Source organism: Camelus bactrianus, chromosome 4 (genome assembly GCF_048773025.1).
Source record: "Camelus bactrianus isolate YW-2024 breed Bactrian camel chromosome 4, ASM4877302v1, whole genome shotgun sequence".
Classification (NCBI taxonomy): Eukaryota; Metazoa; Chordata; class Mammalia; order Artiodactyla; family Camelidae; genus Camelus; species Camelus bactrianus.
Genome location: NC_133542.1, coordinates 71,525,134 through 71,538,169, shown reverse-complemented (window position 1 = coordinate 71,538,169; position 13,036 = coordinate 71,525,134). Strand labels below are relative to the sequence as shown.

At 45.2% G+C, this 13,036-nt stretch overlaps 1 protein-coding gene across 6 annotated transcripts in view; it reads left to right on the top strand.

The window, feature by feature from the left end:
• Positions 1-13,036, top strand: part of KYAT1 (kynurenine aminotransferase 1) — a 28,462-nt gene that overhangs the window by 6,909 nt on the left and 8,517 nt on the right. Inside the window, exon 2 of one of the 6 annotated variants that reach the window (XM_010951223.3) lies at positions 10,459-10,662. The exons of 3 other annotated variants lie outside the window; for them this stretch is intronic. In XM_010951223.3, the coding sequence (XP_010949525.1) occupies positions 10,567-10,662 (96 nt within the window). In that variant the 5' untranslated portion in view covers positions 10,459-10,566. Of the gene's footprint in view, positions 1-10,458; positions 10,663-10,704; positions 12,862-13,036 lie in introns of those variants that run through there. 2 more of the 6 variants (XM_045513886.2, XM_045513885.2) reach the window with 2 other exon arrangements.

Genomic DNA, 13,036 nt, shown 5'->3' with positions numbered 1-13,036 from the left:
ACTTAGCATAATGTACTTCAGTTTCCATGTTGTCACAAGTGGCAGGCTTTCCTTCTTTTTAAAGACTGAATTATATTCCAGTGTATATACAGAAATACCACATTTTCTCTAGCCATTTATCCATCAATGGACACTTAGTTTGTTTCCAAACACTGGCTATCACGAATAATGCTGCAGTGAACATGGGGGTGCAGGTACCTTTCTGAGACAGTGATTTCGCTTCCTTTGAATACATACCCAGAGTGGGGTAGCTGGATCATCCTCAGTACGTTTTTATAAAAGAAAGAAAACACTTTAATTCTCAATGTTTCTAGTTTAAATTACACTAGTGATTTAACAAATACTAAATTTATTCTTAATTGTATTACTTTTTCATTTCTTTATACATTTATAACAGACCATAAAGAGTTTTTAATGCTTTGACAACAACTTTTAAAGGTCACAGAACAATCCTAATTGTTCCTGTTAATTATTAAGTTCTCTTTGCAAGATTTCAGCTTGCATGGTCATTTTCACTGTCCCACACTGCAGTGGGGAGCGAGGACTGTGGATGTATATGTGGATGTAGTATATGTGGATGTCTGTATCACCACAGGGGTATCTATCTGTATCATTTAAAGTGTAAATGGAGTATATTGTCTTCAACCTGCCTTTTTTTATTACCATGTTTTTTTTTAAATGAGGTGAAATGCACATAACCTACAGTTAACCATTTAAAGTGTGCATATCCATGGCATTTAGTGTATTCACAATGTTGTGCAACCACCAGCTCCCTCTAGTTTCAAAATGTTTTCATTACCCCCCCAAGATACCCCATACCCATTAAATAATCACTCCACATTTCTCCCTCCCATGCCCTGCTAACTACTAATCCGCTTTCTGGCTCTATGGATTTGCCTGTTCTTGGTATATCCTATGAAAATAATCATACAATATGTGACCTTTTGTGTTTGGCTTCTTTCACTTAGGATAATGTTTTGAGATTCATCCAAGTTGTACCATGTATCAGTATGTCTGTTGTTCCTTTTTATGCCTAAATAATATTCCATTGTATAAATTTATCACAATTTACCCATTCATCTGCTGAAGGACATTTAGGTTGTTTCAACCTTTTGACTATTACAAATAATGCTGCTATTAACATTCATGTACAAGTTTCTGTGTGGACATATGTTTTTATTTCTTTCTGGTATATATCTAGGAGTGAAATTGCTGGGTCATAAGGTAATTCTGTGTTTGGACTTTATAAAAATTTAAAACTTCTGTGCATCAAAGGACATTGGCAAGAATGTGATCAAGGTCATTGATTCACTTTGAGTTAATTTTTGTAAATGGAGTGAGATAGAGGCACAGCTTCATTCTTCTGTAGGGGGCTGTCCAGTTGTCCTAGCACCATTTGTTAAAGGGATTATTCCCCCCTCATTGAATGGTCTTGGCACTCTTGTCAAAAATCAATTGGCCATAGATGTTTCAGTTTATTTCTGGGCTCTCAATTCTGTTCTGTTGGTCTGTCTGTATATCTGTCTTTATGCCAGTGCCATACTGTTTTGATTACTATAACTTTGTAGTAAGTTTTGAAACCAACATGCATTTTTCATAAAACCTAAATGGAGTATCTTTTGATGTCAGAATGCTAGGGGTAATCTCATTCCTTTTGGTGGCTGCACAACATTCCATTGTATGAATAAATCATAACAAACTGAACCAGCCTCCAAATGATGGACATCGGATAGTCTCCAGTTTTCTCTCACATGCAATGCTGCATTAATCATCCAAGTGTATACCTCTTTGTGTGTATATATGAATATCCTTGTCAGATAAGTTTCTAGGAGGTGAAGTGTTAAGTCAAAGAGTAATATAAGTCATTATTATTAAGTTGCCCTCCAAAAGTCATACCGATGATTTTTAGTGCACTGTAGTACTGATTTGGTGAATCTCAACCTTCTTATTCTCTGCCTGAGAGGCAGAAAATAGTGCTTCATTTAGTTTGCATTTTTCTAATTATGACAAGGTTCAGCATCTTTTCAAGTTTATTGATTGTTTTCTTGTTTTGTGAATTCATATCTCTTGCCCACTTTTTTTTCCTATTGAGATATTTGTCTTTTGTTATTGATTCATAAGAATCCTTTGCATATTAAAGCTCACACTATATTAGAATGGCCTGGGTCCTTGTTTGTCTTCTTCATTAGATGTGCACACCTTGAAGGAAAGGAAGGTATCCTATTCGGCCTTGTGTGCCTAGAGGCTAGTCTAGGGCACAGCACATAATGGAAGTTCAACAAATATTTGCTGAAGCGATGAAAAGTTGTACAGCCAACCCTGCTCCAGGTGTTGACAATAAAAAGATGAACTAAGAAGAGTCCTTATTCTAACGGAGCTCACAGTCTAGTCAGAGAGATAGACAATTGTTCACTTTTTTAACCAAGGTTTACTGAGCAGCTTCCCCTGTGCCACATTCATAGTATCCCAGGCAGCCTTCTAGGATGAGAAAAAAGGCAGGATTGTGACTCAGGTGACCTGGTCCCACTGGAATCTGGGCTAGTCAGTTCCCCTCTCTGGTCATCAGGTTCCCCATCCATAAAATGTAAGTGATTGGACCAGATTCTCTCATTTCCCTCTGAGCATCCATCGGTCTGTGTTCCTTTGGCTCTTTCTAGAAGTAGGAGTCAATGGCCCAAGGGGCCATCATGTCACTGCTCAGAGCCTCCCCTTGTCCCACAGTGACAGTGAGTATAGGCTTTGAACTCAGAGTCCCAAGTTCAAATTCTGGCTCTGCCACATGCTAGCTGTGGTCTTGCGTGTTTGACTTAGCCTCTTGATGGAACCTTTCTCTTGGGATCAAAAGTGGTGGACCCTGTAAGGTGCTTGGCAGGCTGCCTGGCACAGAGAAAGTATGCAGTAAATAAAAAGCCATTGTCATTACCCTTAGGACAGACTTCAGGGCTCTAGAGGAGTTGGCCAAGGAAGACCTGCTTCCTGAAAGATGAGGGATGAGGCAGATGGGGAGTTGGAGGTGAGTGTGGCCTGGCTACCCAGGAGGCCTCCAGGTATCTCTGAATGAGTTGAACGAGTCCCTGGTGAGAGACCCAGGTGCTTATGAATGAGGCCCCTGTGGAGGCCCCTATGTGAGCCAAGGTCAGTGGGAGAACTCTGGACTGGGAAGCCAGCAGTCCCGCCTCGAGGTGGGCCTGAAACCAGAATGTTCCCCACTGTGGGCCTCCTCTATGAAGTGAGGCCGCATTCCCCTCCTGTGTCCAAATTTGTGAATGTGCGGATCCCCAGGGTTCCAAGTCTAGGCAGGGCTGACTCTGGGTGCTCCCTGCTGGTGGATTTGGGAACAACAAGCCCTCTTTCCCTAGAGCATCGCCTTGACTCCTGGCAGTGTTGCTGGTGAGGGCAGCCCACATGGCCACCAGTGCCCTTCCTGCCCTCAGCTTAGACCTCCAATGGCTTCTCCCTCCCCTTCAAGTTCCCAGAAACTTCCCCCACAACACCCACGTGCTCACAGACACAGAGACCTGTACGGATGCTCAAGGGCAAATACGCTTATTTGCACATGAAGTCACAACCACACACGGATTTACCCACGTTCAAGGTCACAGGATGACTTCCAGGAGCCCTAATCACTTTTACTTTGTGGGCCTCTCTCTCAATTAGAAAAATAGTGAAAATTAAGGGGGAGAGTACAACTCAATGGTAGAGTATATGCCTAGCATGCATGAGGTCCCGGGTTCAACCCCAGTACCTCCATTAATAAATAAGTAAATAGATAAATAAGTAAACCTCAAAAAAAAAATCAAAAAAAATTGTAAGTTACAACTGTGTTGGTATAAAAACATATCATCTAGGCTGGATTCATTATTATATTATCTTTTTTTCCAATTTTAAAATAAATTAAAATTAAAACATTTTCATAGGCCCCTCAAACTATCACAGGTCCTCAACACTAAGCCTCCTGAGGAGGTCTGGTGGGGAAGTCAGCCCTGCCAGCGAGCATATGTGTATTCACATACATCTAGCCCCATGTGCCGTATTATATAAATTCAGTGAGTATTCATAAAGTGTGCACTCTATTATTAACATCTATCATTTACAGTCACCTTTTACGTGCCGGGCACTAAGTGCAGTGCTTTCCATGAATATCTTATTTTTATTTATTTTATAGACAGAGAAACTGACATTCAGAGTGGTGAAGTAAATTGCCCTGGGTTACGTAGCCAAGGTCTACATGACCCAAAAGCCTGTGTTCTACTCCTCCCCCCAGGGGTCTGCTTGGGGCCTGGTCCTGGGTGGGCACCAAAGCTTTGGTGGGACAGACCTACCGCATGGAGGGTGCAGTGTAATGCTAACTCCCGTGCTCACAGACTCTCCTGGGCGCACACACCACCTCCTACCCTGGCAGTCCCCTGCAGTGAAAGCCCCATCCTGGTTTCCAGACAACAGCCCTGAGGCAGCGAGACTGATTAAACATATCCTCGTCCAACACAGTCTCTCCTCGCCCTCCGTAGAGCCAGGTGGTCCAGGCCACCTCCAGCCCCAAGGCACCACCTCTCCTGATAGCTGGTAGTGAGAGTGAGGGGCTGAGACTGGCAGAGAAGAGGAGGGGGCCACAAGCTAGGATCTTTTCCCATGTGAGTTTCTGCTGTTTGCTGGGCATCAGGTGATGCAGACCCTACCCCAACCTGCAGGAGCTCCAGTTAAAGGTTAGTTGTTATTTTCTCATTATTATGAATTTCCTTGTCCATAAATGGGGGTGAGGATAGCACCTACTTTCCAGGGCTGTTGAAAGGGTCCGGTGACGTATATATAGTCCATATCTCAGCACCTGGTGCAGAGTGAATACTCAGCAAATTAGAGCTGACTGTATTAATATGATTCCTACCACTGTAATCCAGTGAGATGATCAAAGTGTGATTTGGGCCAGAGGAAGTGTAGACACTTCAGGAGAAAGGACAAAATTAATAGACATGGAGTGATAATGGCAACAGTGTCAGAGAGAGGATCAGCCTACCAGGCATCTGCAGATTTTGAACCAAGTGTCAGGAGATGGTCCCCTAGGATCAAGTCCATCTGGAGGAGTCAGCAGGACATCAGGCACAGGACCGAGCCACCAACCCTGCATTCGACCAATCTTGGGGGACCACCCATCCCCGTTTGCTCAGGATGGTCCCAGTTGTAGCACCAAACGTCCTGCATCCCAAGAAACCCCTCAATCCTGGGCAGGCGGGATGGTTAGTCTCCCGAGAACACTCAGTGGACACAAGGCGCCTACTGTGACCAGCACTGGGCTCAGACCTGGCCGTGGGCCTCTTGTCCTTTGACTGAGGGAAGCGGAAGCACACTGACACCCCCTCCCCTGACGTGACACACCATAGAATGTCCTTCCTCAGATGTTAATCACACTTACCCTCTGTTGCTCCAAGCTCTGGTTCTTAGTGACAGGGATCACAGGGCAGACTTCCAGTTTCCAGGGAGTACTCTCAGTTCTGAGAAATTGGAGGGTGAACTCTGACCACATTGACTCCTCAGCTCCTTGAGTCTCCCAGCTCTCTTCCACTCCAGGGTCTTTGCACCATCCTGGCTGCCTGGCACCCTTTCCCCTCCTTTGGGACCCAGCTTGAAGGCCACGTCCTCCAAGGAGCCCTCCCCAACTCTCAGACATGGGGCTGTGCCCACAGCGCCATCTAGTGTCCTGGGCGTTCATAACAAGGCACCATGAAACAACAGAAATTTATTCTCTCAGTTCTGGAGTCTAGAAGTCCAAAATCAAGATGTCACCAGGGCCATGCTTTTCTCTCAGCTTCGGTGCCACCAGCAATCCCTGGTGTTCCTTGGCTTGTGGCTGCATCATTCTAATCTCTGCCTCTGTCATCACACGGCATTCTCCCTGTGTCTGTCTCTTCTCTTCTTATAAGGACACCAGCCATACTGGATTATGGTCCACTCTAATCCAGTATGACCTCATCTTAAATTGATTACATCTTCAAAGATCCTATTTTCAAATAAAGTCACATTCATGGGTACTGGAAGTTAGGACTTCAACATATCCTTTTGGAGGACACAATTCAAGGCATAACACACATCCTTGCACATGTCAGGAAATACTTGCTGGATAATGGAGACAGTGCTTGTGGGGCGTCTCTCGCCAGGCCTGGTCTCTGCTGTCGTCTCAGTGCTTTTCACTTCGTTCAGCTCTTTACTTGTAAGAACGGAGTGACAAGCTCCTCACGTGCAGGGCTGGAAACTGGAAGGTCAGTGTAACCCATCTAGTCACATCATTTCACAACAGTACAACACTCTAACTTTATGATAAAAGAGAAATAAAGAGAAAGTAATTTATAAACCAATAATGGATATTTTAGTATGTAAGTGCTCAGGCTTGCCCACACTGGAAGGTTCCATGAAGTAGACAGCTGTTGCACCTACTTATAAGGAATAAGTCTGGCCTGGACCGGGCAACACTCTAGCCCGGTCCCTTCTGAACCCCTCCCAAACCAGCCTCTTCCCCCAAGGTCTTTAAGAGCATCTCAGAGCCCTGAAAACTAGCAGTCTGCCCAGAGGTGGGGCACTGCCTCATCTATTCTTCACTCAGTCATCAGCGTCTCCTTAGCATATTCTCTGACCAGGCTCTGGAAAAGTGCTCCAACCATAAAATTAACCCTGCTTCTGAAAGCATCAATCCAGCAAAGTCCTGCTTCCTTGGACCCTCACGCAAATCACCCCATCAAAGTCCAAATCCTATAATAAGTTCTGAGACCCTCTTAATTGAGACACCCCACACCTCCCTGGTGTGCATTTTTCCTCATCGCCACTTGTTCAGTCACAGCTATGTTCCTGGTGGTTTGAGGCTGAGAGTTTATCATTTAGGCCTGATTTGCTCTGAATGGGGAGGTGGGGGGAGTAACAGTAGTTTAAACAAGATCCAACTCTTTCTCTCTCTCTTTCTCATCAACTAAGTCCAGAGGTAAGTGACAGCTCCTTGACCATCAGAGGCCCAGGCTCCTTCCACATTGTGGCTCTGACTTTCACCTCATGGGTAGGGAACATTTCAAATATATAGAAAATTAGCGACTAGAGTGGACTGACCCTCCAGACCTCAATTCATGGCTCATCTTACTTCATCTATTCCGTCACCCACTTCCTGAATCTGGAAAAGACACACTTCAGTGTCCCGCTGTGCTCCTGTCCTATGTCCTCTCTAAAGCAGAGACCCAGGGTGTGAGGGCAGCACCATCGGTAGTTGGTTTCTTCGAATCAGAATCCTAGACGAGGTCCATACCTTGTACTTGGTTGCTATGCAGCCCTCCTTCACCTCTCAGCTTTTTATTTTGAAAAAGTTGGACATACAGAAAAGGTGAAGGAACTGTACAGCGGCCACACAGGTGCTTACCACCCAGATTCACCACTAGTTCACGCTTTGCCGTATTTTGCTAATGTTTCTCTCTTCCTTGCCTGGTTTTGTCTATGACTGTCTTCTTTCTTATTTTATTTCATTTTTAAAAATTGAAATATAGTCAGTTACAATGTGTCCATTTCTGGTGTACAGCATAATGTCCCAGTATGACTGTCTTCTTTACTGAATCTTTTGAAAGCAAGTTGCAGGGTGCAGAGGGAATAATAGCTCAGTGGTAGAGCGTGTGTTTGGCATGCACAAGGTCCTGGGTTCCATCCCCAGTGCCTCAATTAAGGGAAGAAAGAAAACAAGTTGCAGACATCCTGACCCATCACCCCTAAATACTTCCTAAGAATGCCATCCCCTTTGTGAGCACCCACATTAGCACACCAAAGACTCTTGACAGTTGATTCGGTCATGTTATCTGATACACCGGCCATATTCAGATTTCTCCAGTTGTCCTACAGATGCCTTTTGGGAACTTTTATTGTCCTTGTTGTCACCCCCAGTCTAGGATCCAGTTATGGGTCACATGTGGCATCTGTGTATTGTATCTCTTTAGTCTTTTAATCTAGAACAGCCCCCCTCACCCCCAAACGCCCACTTCTTTTTTTGGTGCTGTGTTCCAACCCTTTGGAGGAGAGAGGGAAAGAAGGAAGGAAGGCTGGAAGGGAAAGTCTCAGACGCAGTGCAGTTCTCAGACAGCTCCAGCAAAGGCAGTGGGAGTCCTCAAGAGAGACCTGTCTCCCAGCAACAGCCTCCCTCACTGACCTCCTGGCCCTGGCTGGGAGCAGCCCCCGGACGCACGGCCTCCGTGCTGAGGATGAGGACCAGGGATGAATTTGAGGACCAGGGATGAATTTCTGAGCACAGCTGTCCCCTCAGTCAGTTAGGCTCCTGATAGTCCAGAGACACTTCCCCATGGCCATCACCAGGGCACTGCCTTTTTTTTTTAAAACCTTGGCAATTTTTAAAAATGGCTTCATTGAACTATAACACATGCGCTGTGTAATTCAGCCTTAAAGTATACCAGTCAGTGGTTTTTGGTATATTCACACTGTGAAGCCATTATCACCATCTAATTATAGAACATTTTCTTTAGGCCAAAAAGACACCTGTTCCTATTAGCAGTCATCCCCACCGCTACCCCTACCCCCCCCACCCCACCCCCCCCACCCCCCCCCACCCCACCCCACCCCACCCCACCCCACCCCACTCCCTGCCCAAGGCAATCACTAATCTGCTCTCTGTCTCTACTTCTTTTTTTTTTTTTTTTTTTTTTTGGTTGTGGGGGAACGAATTAGGTCTGTCTGTTTGTCTGCCTGTCTATCTATCTATTTACCTACCTACCTAACTACGTATCTATTTATTTAATGGAGGTACTGGGGATTGAACCCAGGACCTCGTGCATGCTAAGCATACACTCTACCACTAAGCTGTACCCTCCCTGGATCTTCCTCTGTCTCTATAGGTTTGTCTGTTTCATGTCAATGGAATCATACAATCTGTGGTCTTTTGTGACTGGCTCCTACTGCTTAGCACGTTTTCATCCATGTCGTAGTGTGTGAGCGCTTCACTCCCACTTACTGTCAGGTGGCGTTGTTAAATCATATAGATTTACCACATTGTCCCTCAGCTGATGGGCATTTAGGTTGTCTCCACTTTTTTGACTATTAGTAATCATGCTTCTTATGAATATTACATACAAGTTTTTGTGTGGACTTTTTTTTCTTCATGAATAGGGTATATATACCTAGGAGTGGAATTGCTAGGTCACATGGTAACTCTATGTTTAACATTTTGAGAAACTTCTAGACTGTTTTCCACAGCAGCTGCACCATTTCACATTCCCAGAAGCAACGTACAAGGGTTCCAATTTCTCACCATCCTCGAAATACTTGTAATTATCTGTCTTATTTGTTATAGCCATTCCAGTGGGTGTGGAGTGGTGTCTTAATGTGGCACTTCTCAGGTGCTGACTAGCCATTTAGATCTCTTTGGAGACACTCAGATTTACAATTTGCAAATATTTTCTCCCATACTGTGGGTTGTCTTCTTGCTTTCTTGATGGTATCCTTTGAGACACAAAAGTTTTTAATTTTGATGAAGTCCATTTTATCTACTTTTTCTTTCATTGTTTGTGCTTTCGGTGTTGCATATAAGAAACTATCTTCTAACTTACGGTCATGAAGATTTACTCCTGTTTCCTTCTAGGGGTTTTATGGTTTTAGGTCTTACATTTAGGTCTGCGATCTACTTTGAGTTAATTTTTGTTACAGTGTGAGGTAAGGACCCAAGTTCATTCTTTTGCATGTGTACATCCAGTTGTCCCAGCACCATTTGTTGAAAAGACTGTTCTTTCCTCATTGAATTCTCTTGGCACCCTTGTCAAATAGCAACTGGCTGTAAAAGCTAGAGTTTATGTCTGGACTTTCAATTCTATCCCATTGATTTATATGTCTATTCTTATGCCTGTACCATACTTTCTTGGTTCCTTTAGCTTTTCAACGAGCTTTGAAATTGTGCAGTGTATCTTTCAACTTTTTTCTTCTTTTTCAAGGCATTTGCTTTTTTATTTATGTGTTAAGTCTGCATTTGTCTATAATGCTCCAGGCTTTTTTTCCCCTTGCACTTTATTGAAGAAACAGGGTAAGTGGTTCTATGGAGTTTCCATCAGCCTGAATTTGTTGATTGCATCTCTGTGGTGTCATTTAACGTGTTCTTCTGTCCCTTGTATTTTAGTAATCCAGAAGCATGATCTGATTTAGATCTGGTTTTAGCACAGGAATAATTTGTAAGTGGTATGTGTGTTTCCAGAGTGAGAGCATAGTGCAGAGTTGACTCTGTGATGTTAGGGGCCAGCCATAGTCTTCCCCTGGCTCATATTTCATTAGAGGTGACTTATGTTTGGAAAGGGTCTCTCTGGTGGCTGGAGGAGGGGGGCTCACGGGGTGGTTTCAAGGATGGAGGGATACTTGTGCACTTGTGCAATAAAACCCTTGTTGCCATGCCCGGTACACAGTGACTGCCCAGTAAATACTAGCTCTTATTGTTGTTGTTACTAGAGCTGTGTGTGTGGGACCCAAGTCCTGGGCTCGGAGCCAGTTTCTGGCCAGTGCATTCTCCTCTGCCCTCAGAGGAGACATCATCAGTGCCCCAAGGCTCTGGGAGGCATGTTCAGGAATACAGCGGCCATCTATTTGCATCTGGTGGGGCCCCTCTGGGGAAAGAAGTCTGGAGCTTCGCTCACCCGGTGCTTGCACCAGACTGTAAGTGCCCTTCATGCTCTGCTGCCTGCATTACCCAGAGCTCCTGGGAACTAGCTTGGTCCTGGCTTCAAAGCTGTGCACGGGCCTCCTCTTTCAAGAAGCCTTCTCTGACTGCGGCCTGGGTGTGGGCCCTTCCCTTGCCCTTGCTTCTAATCTAGAACTTGTAGCTCTGCATCTGAATGGTCTTCTTGGTGCTGCTGCCTCCCCATCATGCCCTGTGCCCAGCCCAGTGTTCAGTACACAGTAGGTGCTCAGTAAACTTTGGCTGAATAAATACATTATGCATAAGACCAAGAATAGTCACTGTTTCCTTACTTATCCCAAGTCTGGTGTGACATACTTAAAAGTCACTCCTTTGAGCACCCCACGTTTCTGGGATCCCATTTTTATCTCCTTCCTAAACTCATTCATCGCCATTCACCTCTTTTGCTCTCTCTCTGTGCTCCTGTTCCCCTCTAGTCCTTCCCCCACCCCAACCCTCCTCAAACTTCCCTCCCTCCAACTTTACTCCCACCCCTGCCGCTGCCCCGACTCATCTTCACTTCATTATTTTTTTTAATATGATGTATACCCAAAAGTAATCCCTTATGTCATTGAATCCCTAACACCATCACTTATATGATGCGCTGTTATTTTATGCACTAGTGAGGGGGAAATTGCCAATTAAACTAATGCTATAGATTCTAAGACACATCTGAATTCAGAGAGAGTGCAATGTGAAAAAATATGCATATCAGAATCAATCAAATATGGTATGATCTACGTACGAAAAGCTTAGAAACATAGAAAAGCACACCTATAACTAAATCACCTACAATTCCACCACTCAGAGAGAACCTTTGTTAACATTTTGATATGTTCCCTTCCAAACTTTTTTTCCTATTCACATCAGGTTATAGAAAAAAAAGTGTGTGTATATATACATATATGGGTATATTTTTTATAAAGCATAATGAGTCCATATATACTATTTTGCAGCCTACTTTATTGATATCAGTATATCACACTGATAAATATTCCTCTAAAATGTGATTTTTCTCCCACATTTTTTAATCATAAAAATAAAATTTGTATTTTAGAAAATTTAGAAAATAAGAAAATTGTAAGTAATGAAGAGAAGAAAAAAATATCTGTTAACTAACAAACCAAAGATAATCACTGCTAACTGACATTTTGGTGATAACATGATTTTCCCTGGCAGGGATCACCCTCTCATTGTTAACTATTTTGACATGTACCAAGTGCCAGGCCTGATGATAGGTGTCAGGGATTCAGTGAAGGGTCAGGGCTGCCACCGTTGGCAAAGCACCCACTGTGAGGTGCCAGGCCCCCTGCTGGGCTCTCTGTGACTCACTCACATGAGCGGGACTCCCCAGGTGATGGGAAAGCCTGGGCCATATGCAGACGGTCCCCGGGTCTTTCTCCAGGGCGAGGGCCAGGTGCTAGGAGCCTTGCTATTGCCACCACCCTGACCAGGGTCCTATCCAGCTCCTCCAACCTTGGGCAGGTCTCTGAACCTCTTTGAGCCTCAGTGTCCTCATCTTTAGAGGGGGATTATCAGGGCCCCTCTGATGGGGTGCTGTGGGAGACTGAGCAGGAGGAACAGTAAGGGCTCACTATTAGCCACAGCAGGGGTCTCCACCACCTGCCAGCCATCTGAGACCCAAACCCACAGGAAGCTCCAAGGGACCACGAAGCCCATGTTCTTGTTACACCATGGGGAGACTGAGGCCGGGCAGAGCTACATCACCTGTGCAGTGTCACCCAGCCAAGGCGGGCTTAGGACCTGAGTTTGGAGGTTCTCAGGCCTGGCCAGTGTCTACATACCTGTGGTTGGGGAGGATGCTGGCCTGGAAGGAATGCAGAGGAGGGTGGAGGGGGCCCCTGAGCCTCCTAGGATTGAGCAAGTGTCCCGGAAACCCGAGTCAGAATGAGGCCTTGCCTCAGACAAGCCTGAGTCTACTTGTTGTGTGACCTTGAACACATCACTCTCCCCACTCCCTCCTCCTTTTTCTCGTCTATAAAATGGGCCCAGCCAGCTTGTTCTGAGAAGTAAATGGAAGAGCTTAGCAAGATCTCTATAAACGGAAGCTGCTGAAGTCACTGTCGCCATAAGCCTTCCCCTGCTCCTCCTGGGTCACACTTTAACCTGACTGAAGCCAGGGTGTGTCTCAGGTTACATGGAACCTGGGCTGGCAGGTAGGCGGGTCCAGGCTCTTGGAGTGGGGAGGAGCTGGGCAGAGTCTGGCCCAGACAGATGCGGGAGAGGCCAGCAGGAGCCTGCCCTGCTCTCTGGAAGCCCCGCTCTCCGTCTTCTGGAGCAGTGGACCGGGGAGGCTGTGGTTAGAAAGTAATTACCCCCCAGGGAGCCCAG